This window comes from Penaeus japonicus, unplaced genomic scaffold (assembly GCF_977035675.1).
Source record: "Penaeus japonicus unplaced genomic scaffold, GWHDUDI00000001_assembly GWHDUDI00000015, whole genome shotgun sequence".
In the NCBI taxonomy this organism is placed as follows: Eukaryota; Metazoa; Arthropoda; class Malacostraca; order Decapoda; family Penaeidae; genus Penaeus; species Penaeus japonicus.
Window position 1 is genome coordinate 971,862 of NW_028234417.1, and position 15,000 is coordinate 986,861.

The following is a 15,000-nucleotide window of genomic DNA, read 5'->3' on the forward strand; positions in this document are numbered from 1 at the left end:
ACCACAAACTGGCAGTACACTCCTGACCTCACGACACAACGCCGCCACGCGAAACAACCACAACAACCTGCTATACCGACATATATTCAGTGCTTAACTAATAAACCAGAAAGTCTATACTGTTACGAACCGACAAGTGGTGACCCCGGAGTGACTCGAAGATAGTGAGACAAATGTAGTGATATACAGTGCAACAAACATAGTGAAGTACAGTGTAAAGTGGAACAAAAGCAGTGATACAGTGACAGAAAAACTATCAGTGCGAACATAGAAACTTCTTCTCCGTGCAGTCTGACCTCCCATCTGCAAGGAACTCCCCATACTGGCCACCGGTTATTTCCTTTCAGATATGTCTGAAAGCCACAGGGACTATCGTACTCCGATCAGCCAGCCCCGCTGCCCTCATTCAGTAGGGAGCTGTGTAGCAGACGGCGATCACATCCCGACACATCACCACATTGGTTAATTAGAGAGCACCACCAGCCATTGAGAGTGCAATTCAAACGGCAGGTCGCGTGGGTAAACATGATGCTCGAGGTTAAAAGATGGGGAGGTCACCAAAAATAACCAGCACACTCCTGACCTCACGCCACAATGGCGCCACGCAAAACAGCCATGACAACTCGCTATACCGACATATATTCAGTGCTTAATTAATAAACTAAAAAACCATTATAGACTTTCTGTTACGAACCGACAGAACTATGATACCTATAGAATTACAAGTTCATATACGTATATACCCATCTACATGCTTATAGGCCCATACATCTACATCTACATTCACTCATCTTCTCACTCACTCTATCACTCATGCTCTTACTTTCATGCACTCAAAGTGGAAAAGGAAAAGGATTTGACTTAGATTAAGACTAAGAGGGGCACCACTTGATCAGCACCCCATCCAGCACCAGAACAGAAATGTAACTACATTACACTATACTATGAGGACATTGCAAATTCATAGCAACATGCACCAAATTTGAAGTAAAGCAGAATTCAACACAGACTGTAAAGCCAGATCATAATGTACATGCATTTATTTGTGATTACTAGATCCACATCATCATTATAAAAACATTGAAAGACAAAACTTCAATCGCATTTTTTCTCTATGCTAGGTATAAATTGAAACAGAAGGCATCATCTTCTTCATTTTGTGTGATATTGACACAAATTAGGGTTTCACAAGTTCAACCAATATAGGAAAAAATATATGTGAATACTTTTTTCTTAAAGGCTTTACCTTTTTGCATGTTGCAAAGAAAAATATTTAACTATAACTATAATATGATTGCAGGGGAATTAAAACAATTAAAAAAACTATCATATACATTTATTAGGCAAATGATATGGCATTTAGGGTACATGTAAGAAAGATATTGATGAACGAGCAATCAAATACTGTCCTTCCTTGATAAAAAGCAGTCATCTTCTAATGAAATTAAGAAAGTATGGAAGAAGTATTCAATAGACATCACAAAAAAAGTACAATTATAAGAGAGATTCCAAGCAAAAAGATAATGACTTGCTTTACTTTTTTGATATTGTGAAATTTAGAAGAAATTAAGGGGTCCTAAGATTTGCACTGGTATTCAGATACAAAATAATAAAAGACCATAAATACAGGAGAGTGAAAGAAAGCAAACAGCTCTTACAGAGAAGATTCAAAAGACATAGGTCATAACAAATCTCAGAAACAATGAAATTCAACATGGAAGACTAATTTTCAACAGAATCATTTATGAGTGGAAAAATCTTTTAACCCATTGGTCGCAGTTTTTAATTAAATATGTACACAGTTGGATGGTGGGTTTTCATTGTCTGGCACGGTGCCATCCGCGTCTATGACTGACCTTGCCTTTGCAGCAAATCATGCCATCCGCTGGCAATGGGTTAAAAATCATATGATATGCTAGAAACATAAAATAGTTCAAAAGTTTGACAATATGCAAAATAGAAAAGATGGTTCCCCTGAGCTTAGTTCTCTTATGTAGTTTAGCATTTAAGTAAGAAAACACATACATGCACTCGCATGATTATGCATATTTATTTATTTATATATGTTGAGCTGCTCTTTTAATTACAGTTTGTTATGTCAGGTAATCTTTTACAATTTATTGCTTTTACTGCAGTTTTAGATTTTGTTACCTCTTTTTATGTGAACTTGTTTGCCAGACCTGTTCTTGCAGTAACCCTTGGTGGATTACAATTAACTACACTTAATTAAAATAAAACTTTAATTGTTTAGCTGTCAGATGAGTATCATGCCAAAGAGGTCAGGATTCATTCCCTTGGAGATGTATTTTGATTATCTATCTCTAGGCATAGGCTAACACTACTAGTGAATTTTAGTGTTCTTTTTAAGAAATTTGCCAATGTTCTTTTTCCCTGTTTGCTATGCTCGTTTTTCCTCGAAAATATATATCTGATATGTAAATTCATGCAGGGTCACTTCACAAACCCCTTCAAGTTCCATAAAGTTGTTTATGTATAATGGCATTTGTATAGAAGTTTGTAAATGCACTTCATATTGTTTCCGATACGAAGTAGATCACACCTTATCAGTGGGCCTTTCATAAGAGTTAAACAATTCTATGCATATTGCGGAAGGATTGGTAGCTAGCGGTAAAAGTTGAGTTTTACATCCTCAGTTAATAACTATGCAGTTCATTGATAAATTCAAAACATTATTTAAACATGTTGCTTACATAAATAGAAAGTGTGTGTGTGTGTGTGTGTGTGTGTGTGTGTGTGTGTGTGTGTGTGTGTGTGTGTGTACTCATGTATGTATGTGTATATGTTTCCATTTAGAGAGAGAGAGTGTGTGTGTGTGTGTGTGTGAGTGCTTGCTTGCTTGCTTGCTTGCTTGTGGTGAGTCTGCATGGTCGTGTGGTGGGTTTGGATGTTGTTGTTCTAACACTTGTGCTTGTATATATACTCCAAACCCACATTTACATGCACATTAGTGTTTTTTTGTAAGAGAAGAATTATTCAAGTAATTATACAAGATGGCTGTAGCAGGAGAGTGAAAGTTGGGCCTCCTGTCATCTTTGCCAATTTATAAATTAAAGGTATTGATAAGAATGGAATTTTGTTATGCAATACATGTAATTTACAAGTATTGCACTTTCATCTCATGAAGATCAAATATCCTCAGTTAACCCATTACAGTCGGGTGTCATGACATACATGACGTATGAGTTTTTGGCCTGATAGTGGGCATCCTGACAAACATGACAATTGGGGTATTATGGATCACTGTGTTCCTTTATTGCATTATGAGTAATGAGGGAGTAATCATGACAGTTGCAGTCATAATAACTACTACTGCCGTAATATTCAGCAAAATGGGTTTCACCTAAAATCCAAAACCTAAATGGCACCACTTTCACTTAGCATTAGCAGGAAAGAGAGCCTAGAATGACACCCATCTACAGAAAGGCTGCCTTGTACTGTGGCACTCACAGTCATAAGCATAAGTTTCCTTTCTCTTTCCTACCTATTCATGTTATCTCCATGGTTATATTTTTTGTATTCAGTCACGACAGTACACAAATACAAAAAAATGAAGTTGCTTTTTGTCCTCCCATAAAGCAGCAATACTTTTATCACACTAAGTATAAAGAAAATAATGAGCTGATATGGACCCTATACTACAATTCTAGTCAACTGCAGCATTGATTTAGCCTGTCATATGACTTATATAAGTCTCAAAATATAATATATATACATATATATATATATATATATATATAATATATATATATATATATATATATAATATATATATATATATATATAAATTATATATGTATATATATATATATATTAATATTATATATATATATATAATATATATAATATATATATAATATATATATATATATATATATATATTATATATATATATATATATATATATATATTATATATATATATATATATATATATATATATATATATATATATATATATATACATATATATTATTATATATATATATATATATATATATATATATATATATATATATATATATATATATATATATATATATATTATATATATGTATATAATATATATATATAATATATATATATATATATATATAATATATATATATATTATATATATATATATATATATATATATATAATATATATATATATATATATATATATATATATATATATATATATATGTATATATATTATATATATATATATATATATATATATATATACATATACATATACATATACATATACATATACATATACATATACATATACATATACATATATACACACAATAGAAAACAAAATAATTAAAAAGACAAAAATGGCTCCAGTTTTACAATGAGTGACTGAAAGAGAGTGGGAAAAGTCATGGTATATTGTGTGAAACTGACTCGCTCTGAAATAAAATCATCCTGGAAACTGGGCAAGTAAATCTCTCTGCAGTGGGTCAAGTTGCACATCTTTTATTGTAGAATTAATAATTCTTATTCATGCCATTTTATACCTTTGTCATAATGTGCTATGCTCTGTTTTTGTGTTTAATCTTTTGGGCTAGGTTTGGATGTAGAGGTTTGTGTGGTTATGGTTCCTGGTATGTTTTTTTTGTGAGTGAGTGAGTGAGTAAATGAATGAGTGAGAATGTGAGAGAGAGAGAGAGAGAGAGATTGCATTTATCCATTTACAAATTTAAAACATGAATGTATTTTATATCTAAATTCCTGTATCTTTTAATTTTGCCTCCTTATTTTCACTCACTCAAGATTATCTTTTGCTGTTTTAATTTTGTTTTAAACAGAACCAGCTAAAGAATCCCAAGAGGTTTTGGTTTACCCAGAAGCCTCTTAGCATGGTGAATGGGATCCTAATTATAAAGTAGCCATGTTCATTTGACTAAACTTATGCTTTCAATAAAAGAGTAACATATTTTTACATCTTGCACATATACCTTCAACTACAAAATGAGTTGAGATAAAAAGGTTTATTTTAGAATTGCCTATTATAATTATGTAGTAGTGAAGGTAGGTGCTTCTTTACTGGGGTATGTAGTTCAAGTAGCCTTTTAGTTTCACTTGTAGTTAAGTTCCATTATGTTTCTATGTTTTGTGCTTTACCATTGCTATTCTCTCCTCAAGTTGTATCACCTCTCTACAAGAATTTGGAGCCATCGACAACAGCACAGCAAAGACCGTAGGTACATATGTGTGTTTATTGGAAATGCCTGAAAGTCTTGTCTCTTTATTATTTTAGGGTGTGTAGGGTTCTTTGTTTGAAGACACAGTTGTACGGTATGGGAGTATATTACAGTGTGTGAATACTGAGTGGCGATGTTTTAGGGAAGGACTGATCGTTGGGTTTTAGGTGTGTGTGTTTTGTTTGGTTAGATTTCGTTAGCCTTTTGTTAGTTTTCATGCTAATTGGGCAGTGATAGCTGGTGATTCTACAAGAGATCGGAAAACACAGGGAAGATTAGAACAGACCTAGCTTTATTTGGATGAATTGTATAGGCTAATGATTTTGTCATTTATTTTCTAAAATGACAGTTTTAGTCAAAATTGGTTGTGAAATTATGAATTGGGTTAATACTTTATAATTAGATTTTGTTTGATGAGCTACATGGGGGAAAACCACTTTATGATTTGACTTCAAAGAACGAATACATATCTCCACCATAACAAAATAAAACTTTTGGTTAGAACATTTTGGCAGGTTAGAATAGTCCATAATAACTATATGCTAATTGAACTGTGAGGAGACAAGGATTTGTGTATATGATTGATGCCCTACAAATGAGTTTGATGAAAGATGTCATGGAATCTCTTGGAATGGCCAAAGTTCATGTGAAGTGTCTGGATATTGTCACATAGTATATCTTAGAGCATATTAGGGTCTGATGAGGTGTGTAGCTTTTTAAATCTGATTTTTACTGAATCAAAAAAAAAAGAGAAGAATAGAAAGGAAACACATTGCCAAGTAAACACAATGTTAGATTTGCACATACACTTCTGAGTCATGTGCTACTTGTGCCCTTCTCCTTGTGAAATGTAAAAGGAAAATGCAGAGCACTGTAAATTACTCTCTCCAATATACACTCCATAGTCACCATTTAGTACCATTTTGGTTTACCCAGGCAGTTATTTTGGTCTCTTAGAGATGGGTTCTCCTTTATTCTTATAATTGGCATACGATTGGCTCCTTTTGCATCTATACGTATGATTTGCTCTGCATTTGCTAATTTAATTTTCATGTCTTCAAGTTCCAAGTGTCTTTGTGTCTCCAGTCTTTCCTTCTCTTTTATTTTCATCTTTTACAGTTTCCAATCAGTTTGCAATTGTTATAATGTAATCTACCAGATTTGGTATACAGTTAACTAGCAGCCTTATAGTTTTGCAAAAAATATACCAGGAAATTATTTCATTTCATGGCTAGAAGTTTCAGTAGACAGGAAAAGTATGAAATTCTTTATCCACTTTTCTGAAATTTGATACCTAAATACATTTTTTGTCTAGCTATTTATGGAAAATTAGGATACCTTTCTTTTCTCTCTTCTTTTTACCAGCCAGAATGTATTTATTCATTGTTGTCAGAAGAAAAAATAAAATCTGTAAACAAGCAGCCTTGTACAGTAAAAGATGCTAAAAGGCCATATGTAATGTCAAAGCAAAATGTTGCTTGCAAAACAGTTTAGGAACATCTGTGATTAATCATTGTTTTTAAAAAGATACTTTATTGTAAAAGGTCCTAGTAGGATAGGTTTTCCCACCCTCTTGGACTCCCTCTATATCTATACTTTTACTCTATCCCTCTGATATCAAGAGCCCTCTACAAACTATGACTTGCTAAATATTTACATTATCTTATGACTTTTCACTAGTTGTCATAGTGTCTCACCTAAGGTTGTAAAGTAACAGATGATTTGCGCAAATCATAAAGCCAGCATTTGCATATTTTTTTGACAAATGAAAGAAAGATAAGTAGAAGAATATACTATCCTCTTTCCTAAGCTCTCTGGGCCCTTTTTCATATTGTTTAGTTTTATTTCACATGAAAATTCTGTTTTTTCTGTAAACTGGCCAGCAGTGAGACATGGCATAGAGAGAAAAAATGAGTGGAGTTATATAACCCATTCACGCTGGGACTATTTTGGCTCTAATTGGTCGGAATGCCGGGGTATTCGAACGCAAAAGCCTAACGCCTTGGGAGTCTTGGGCGCACTAGCCACAAGCAAGCGTTGTACGCCCGCTCACCCGACGCACCGGCCTTGACTAAATATCTCATCTCCGGCTTCTGACCCAAAAACCACAGAATGTCATAGCAAGTCAACTGGCGCGAATGGGTTAAGGAGAAAAGGGTTAAAGGGTTAAAGCTTGTAATTCCTTTTGTGGCCTTACTTAATTCATAGAATTTGAGTTCATTGTAAAGTATTTCTTTTGCTTTGGTCTGAAATTATAAAAGATTCAGACTAGTAATCAAACCTCATGATACATATAATCAGTGCAGAATATATATAGAACAAGAAATATGGATTTTTTCTTAAAAATAAAATAAAAGGGGGTGGGGGGCTTTTCAGAGCAGGTCAGTATTGTGTTTTTATTTGCTAAGACTTATTACGAATGTCGTTTGTCTCACTGACGTTGAATATTGATATAGAAAGCCTTCTGTTGGAATATTTGCTAAACCAAACTAAGGAGGTCATAACAGAAATCTATTCTTAAGTGCATCTTATGGTATGAATATTATAGACATTGCACTTATCATAAAAAAAGGATAACAATGGTATGAAATTGAGAGGATATTAAGTATAGGAATCATATTCGTTAGAAAAGAAATGTCTGAGATTTTAGATGTTAGAAAATCAGTGTGTACTGGACCTTTAGCATTTTTAACATACAAGTAGCAAAAAAAACAATTACTGTGACTAAACGTTTGTAAATATGTGCTCTATTGAACAAAGTAATTGAAGCCAATGTGGGTGGAGGGACATTCAGTTTGGAATCATAACACATGAACACTATCCAGAACTGGAGAATATATAGGTGATAATCAGACAGTTGTACTTAATAAGGCTGTAGACTATAGACTACTATCTCAGAAGTTGTCTCTTCTGCTCTTGTTGCTTGAGAGACCCTTCACAGTTACTTTAGAAGAGAGTCATAAGCAGCAAAACCCACTGTAAGTAGCCTCAAGTAGTTTGTTAAACTTTCCGAGTGCAAGTGCTGGCAGAGAAAACACAAGTGAAGAAACAAAAGTAGCAAGGAACGGAAGGACGGACAAGGAGTGAAGAGTTAAGCATGAGTGTGTGGTGCTCTAATGCCGTATGTGTTTGGTCCGCAGATGCAGGCTTGAGGCTCTGAGTTTAGCTGTGAACCAGTGATACTACAGCTGTAAGTATTTTGTACCCAGGCCCTTATTCTGAGACATCACTTTAGTGCCAGAGTCATGACGATGTTCGTAACACAACCACAACCCATGTATTTTAGTTTATGCTCTGTTTTTGTTACATATGTTCTGGAGTGATGTTGGAGAATTAGGGCCCAGGAGGCTGGATTGCACTACATGAATCAGGGACATTGGGGAGCAATACTTTTAACAAAGCTGCTCTTGCTTACTTCCAACGAAACTTTGCATATTAATGATTGATTTGTATATGATATGTATTACGATTTTTTGCTCTGAAGGTTGATTGCAAGAACATATCACCTGTACGCAGATACAATCAAACACCACACAGCACATGACACCTGTTGCATTTCTTTCTAAAGGCACACAAATACACACACATGCATACCAAAGACAAACAAAAAATAGTAAAACAGATTCATACCATTTAAGAAATTAAAAATGTGTATATGTACACACACTAGTACCCACATATTAATGTGTGTATTACAAACTTGAATTAGTAGTGTAGTGAAACTCAGCCTCAAACTTCGAATGTATCTATGAATTTTGTAGTGCCTTTACACAGCCTTTATTATGGTTTGGCATGTTTGTCTGTTTAGTTGATATGCATTTTTTGTATGTTTTATTCGCACACTAGTTAATATATATAATTGATCCTCTTAATAATTTCTTTATTCCAAAATTTATATCCATAGTTATATTTAAACAGAAATAAGTAACTTCAGAATTTGGAAAGATATCAAGATGGGCATCCTATAAAATTATTGGTATACCCGCAAATAAGTTTGGTTTTCTTTGTATAAAAGTTATATAAAAACATGGGTTAATGCCTTGATGTTTCTATAGTGTTCAGTACTGAATTATTCAGCAAATATCCTCATTATCATCAGCTCTTTTGTTCCCATGTTGGAATTGACTCTTTCCCTTCTTTCTTCGTGCAGAGATTGACGGGACGGAAGGTGCAGGTGCGTCGCAGAATCTTCCATCGCATCCTCCTGGTTCTCGTCCCAAGCCAGTTCTACCCAATCTAATTGCCAAGCAGCGGTCGTTCAGGTGTAAGCTGTCAAACAAAAGCAAATAGTGCTAGTTCCTTATGTCTGTCTTGAACATGTTTGGAGTCATAGCCAGAATTTGCCGTAGTGAAAGACAAGTCACAACGTTACTTCTCATTTATTTATTTATTTTTACTTTATTTTTATTTTTTTCAAAAAAAAATAAATAATTATGACAATTCTGATGGCTTCTGATGTCACCACTTGGTAATGAAAATAATGTTACTACAAAATTATTACTTGCATAACCAGTTATTGAAATTGTGTTGACATAACGCTAATTTTTGCAACTGGAAATTGAAGCAAACAAATTGTGACGTGGCAGCTCTTAGCTATAAATGCAGTAATAAATTGCCAAGAATTGATAATTAAGATGAAGCTGTTTTAATCTGAGAACTCATCCAGTGAAAGGTTGTAACTCAGGTGTTATTAGAATGTCATATTCATTATCTATTAGAAAGGTTTCGTGTATGATGTGATTGTCCTCAATGCCTCTTAGTTAACAGAAGAAATAATAGAGCATTGTTTAAACCTGGATGTAAATGTTAGATTATATGACCATAGGATATAATACACAAGTCCTATTTTGTAGAAAACTATGATGGATGTGATATAAGCTTGCTCCACAGACTGAGCCTGCAGTGGTTACTCACATACTGGCTTGGGACAATGTGATACTTTCTTCATTCATGGCCAAAGGTATACTAGATAGTTGATCTAGTTATATAAGTTATTTTGGGTGTTTGTTGAGTGTTTAGCTTCCTTACCACCATTATGTGGGCCTGAGTAGAGGCTACTTTTATCAAGAAAATTTAATGTCACACATTGCTTATTCCAAGTTATGTTTGGCAAGTACAGTTGTGTGTCAGTGTGACTGCCAAGTTAAATGTGATCAATTTGATCCTCTTTTTCTAAGGAGAAAGAGCAGCTTGTCTGTACTAGGTACATGAGTTCTGTAAATATAGCTTGCAGCTAATTAAGGAAGAAATATCCTTGATACTTTTGAAATGTAACTACTTGTGACCTGTTCGTTGTTCTCTGCAGATTGAGTTTGGACACCCAAGACAAGGGTATTCACTAATACCTAAATTCAAGCCATGTAATGAATGAGTTACATATGAAAAACAATCAGTATTGTATTTTTTTGGCAGATAAGTGAACTTTTGTACAATAATCTAAGCGTAAGTGTGAGAGTGGAAGAGAAATGTATGCAGATATAGAGAAAAAAATAAACTAGTAATTCAAAAACTCTGATGTGGAGTCAAGCCCATGTTGAATAACTGGCATGTTTTAGCTTTTCATGTTCATCAGGCTATTGAGTATACACAATGAGGGATATTCTACCAAGAATGATTCAGCATGGAATCACTTTTCTTGTGTGCATACAGCTGTAATCCAGATCAGGCAGTGTTAGCTTTGTAAAAAGAAAAAGGAAAAAAAAAAAGAAAAAAGAAAGAAAGAAAAAAATAAGTATTAACAGTTCACAATGGCTGTACACACTTAGGAATTTAGCCTGTAGTTTTTTTGTTTTTTTTTTCTCTCTCTCTCACTCTCTCTCTCTCTCTATCTTTGTTGTATTTTTTGTATGTATTTTTCATTTTCAGCTTTACTTCCATTTCCTTTTATAATTTTCACAAGTGGTACCGAGTCCTTTGTGATTGTAAGGGTACCCTGGTTGTACTGTTGCCGGGTCTCCTCTGGACTTGGTATTTCCTAACAGATATGAAGTTCTGTTGAAACTTTATTTATTCGTTTTGATTTTTATTATTGTTGTTATTATTTTTATTTTTATTATTATTATCATTATCATTATTATTATTTTTGTTATTGTCATCATCATTGTCATTGTCATTGTCATTGTCATTGTCATTGTCATATCTTTCTGTATCAGCAGGCAGGTGATTTATGGTTTAGAAAGAATATATATGTTTCTTTTCCTTTAGGATTATATTCAGCATAAGTTTTAAGATTATGACACAATGTATGATTCATGCAAATAATGATAAACATGATCGTTATCAATTGATTATTGTTATGGGTTTCATTCTCTGCAACTTTTCTGTTTTTCTTGCTGTCCTTATTAGGATTTTGATTCTTATAATGATTAACAATATTTTTCATATTGTTGCTGTTGTTACTTTTTTTCTTATTTCTCTTTCATATATTATATATATATATATTATATATATATATATATATATATATATATATATATAATATAATGTATATACATATTTATATATAATATATATATATATATATATATATATATATATATATATATAATATATATATATATATATATATATATATATATATATATATATATATATATATATATATATATATATATATATATATATATATATATATATATATAATATATATATACATATATATATACTATATATCCATCTTTGTAGTCTTCCTCATCATTGGCATCGACATTGTCACTGTCATTAATGTCATTAACATTATTGTCATAATCATATTAAGCAGTATTATTATTAATGTTTTAACTTTTAATTTATACTTTATTATGAATATTTGTATCATTAATGTTTATTTCACTTTTATGACAATGACTACTACTGTTAAAACTGTTAGCATAACTTTTAATGCTGTTACTGTACTTCCACAAATCTAAATACAGTACCATTCTCACAACGATCGACCTATCCTTATCGTTGTCATTGTTTGTCAGTCTTATCACTGACATATTTTTCTCACCTTTGTGATTTTAGTTCATTTGAAATGCATGGGATGAAATTCACTTTGTGGTAACAGTATTGTTTTGAATTATGTGATTTTTCTTTTCATTATCTTTTCTTCCTTTTTTTTTTTTGTATGTCATTATCATTATCACTTCCATGCCTTTGAACATTGCAATCATCATCATCATCATTATTATTATCATTATCATTCATCATCTCCATCATTAGCATTATTGTCATTATCATCATCATTGCCATCACCACCGTCACCCTCATAATCATCTTTGTCATCATCATCACTATTATTATCACTGAACTTCAGTTGTCCTTCTGTTTAAAAGCTTCTGTCTCTCAGAAATGTGACATTAGGCTGTTTTGAACTGTAGCCAGTGAGAATACAAAAGATCAGAAATGACAAAACTCCCATTACATACAGCCGTGAGCTGGAGATTTCATTTGCAAGTCCTTTTGCAATTGGTAGCTTTAATGGAACAATCATGGAGAGGTGATGTACAGAAATGCACAGGCACTTGTGTGGCACGCACAAAAGCTGGCAGGCAGACATGCCGGCATATGAGCACAGACGAAATATACACATGTTTTTTCTCTCTCTCTCTCTCTCTCTCTCTCTCTCTCTCTCTCTCTCTCTCTCTCTCTCTCTCTCTCTCTCTCTCTCTCTCTCTCTCTCTCTCTCTCTCTCTCTCTTCCTCCCCCCTCTCCCCTCTCCTCTCCTCTCTCTCTCTCCCCCTCTCCCCCTCTCCCCTCTCCCCCTCTCCCTTCCCCTTCCCTCCCCCTCACAATCACCCTTTCTCTCTCTTTTTCTTTGTTCCCCCCTGTCTCTCTCTCTTTCTTGCCCTCGCCCTTACCCTCGCCCTATCTCTGTATGTGTTTTCCTATCCATATCTCCAGTATATGCACATGACCTGTCTCTGTAATTTATATTCATCATATAGAACAAACTTTAGTTTATTTGAAATATGTAGTTGAAAGAGAATTGTTTGTATAAGTAAGAGGCTGGTAGAATACTGTGCTGATGTTGATATTATCATTATTGTTATTATTATTATTATTTTTATTTTTTTTATTTTATTTTTTTTTTATTTTTTTTATTTTTTATTATCATTATTATCATCATCACCACCTTCATTAATATTATTATTACTGTTATTATTGTCATTATTTTCATTGTTATAAAACAATACCGAACATTTGCATATGCAGCTTTTTGAACTCTGCAGCTAATTTTAATAGGGGTACTCAGTTAATACTCTCACGTATTGAATACATAACAATATTCTTCATCCATAACGATATCAACCTCAAAGGGAAAATACTTCCTTTCATCATGAGGAACACGTGTGGGGATTATCTCTCAACCAACTCTGCCAACATTCCCCACCCCTCTTTTTGTGTTATTTTTTCCACCAGCAACGGAATCCCCACAGCATACTAGAGGCACTGTGACATTCCTTCATTTTTGCTCGTAGGGTTTCCTTTGCCTGGTTATGTGGAGATGGGTGAGTCCTTTGTTGTTGTTTTTGTTGTTATTATTTTTTTTTTTTTTTTTTTTTTTTTTTTTTTTTTTTTTTTTTTTTTTTTTTTTTTTATTATTATTTTTTTTATTGTTATTATTATTGTTCGCATCATAATTTTTCGTGTCATTATCATTATCGTCATCAGTACCAATGATATCATTATCATCGGCTATCATTGCTTTTTTTATTTCTTGTTTATTGTATTATTATTATTATTATTGTTATTATCATTATTATCATTATCATCATCATTATCATTACTTCTACTTCTACTATTACTATTACTACTACTATTATTATTACTATTATTATCATCCTTATTATTATTATTATTATTATTATGCATGCTGTGAAATGCTATTCTAATTTGAATAAGGGAAAGAGATGTCAGTCATCATTGGTCAGTCCTATTTTCCTTGTGGATTATGACAGGTGGTGATATCTCACATCGCAAAATTATTGTATAAAAAGATTAGCATTATCTCACTGAGTACAGTTCAAAAGTCTGGCAATGCTCTTATATTTAAAAAAATATATATATACATAGTAATGTACAGTATTTTACCATTGTTTTAGACTCCTTAAAATGTAGTGTGGTCATTCATCACTGAATTGGGTAAAAGAGTGATTGCTACTTATAAGCGAAACACTGGCTGTTTTATTTTTGTATTTTTGAATCTCTTTAAAAGTCTAGTATGAAATCTTCAATTAGAAACATTGTTTAAGTTTTATCTTATAACAGTGTATGAAAAAAGAAAAAAAAAATGTTACTAATTAAATAAGAAATTTTTATATATTTTATTTCAGAAAGTAAGCCATGATTGTTATATTGTAAATGTTTTATACCTGATTATTGTGGAACCACAGATGATTTTCCAGCCCTGAAATTGGATCCTTTATTCAGAAGAGTATTGAAAGTGGACATGAATGCCAGATTTGATGTTGTATTGCCATATTTGTAAATTTTCATACTATTAACTGCTATTATGCTTTAGATATGTAAGAAAGTGATGCAAGTGTAAAAATATTAAATATAAATGAATTTATAGTCATCACCTGAATTATTGGATTTTATCTTTCATCAGTTGATAGTCTCTAACTTGTTCAAAGAAATCATATGCTGTTGACTTGATGAGACACTGTTAGGAAAGTTTGGTGAAAATATTTCCTTTCTTTATGGAGGAGGATCAAGGGGTCATCATGAATAAAAGCTGTTTATTCATGTTTATCCTTTGAAAATATGCATCATGATGTAAATACAAATTGTGCATACATG

At 32.6% G+C, this 15,000-nt stretch overlaps 1 protein-coding gene across 1 annotated transcript in view; it reads left to right on the forward strand.

The window, feature by feature from the left end:
• Positions 1–10,893, forward strand: part of Nf1 (neurofibromin 1) — a 95,531-nt gene extending 84,638 nt beyond the window's left edge. The window contains exon 52 of the mRNA XM_086544332.1: positions 9,365–10,893. Coding sequence (XP_086400458.1) covers positions 9,365–9,504 — 140 coding nt within the window. The 3' untranslated portion in view covers positions 9,505–10,893. The remainder of the gene's footprint in view (positions 1–9,364) is intronic.
• Positions 10,894–15,000: the final 4,107 nt, after the last annotated feature.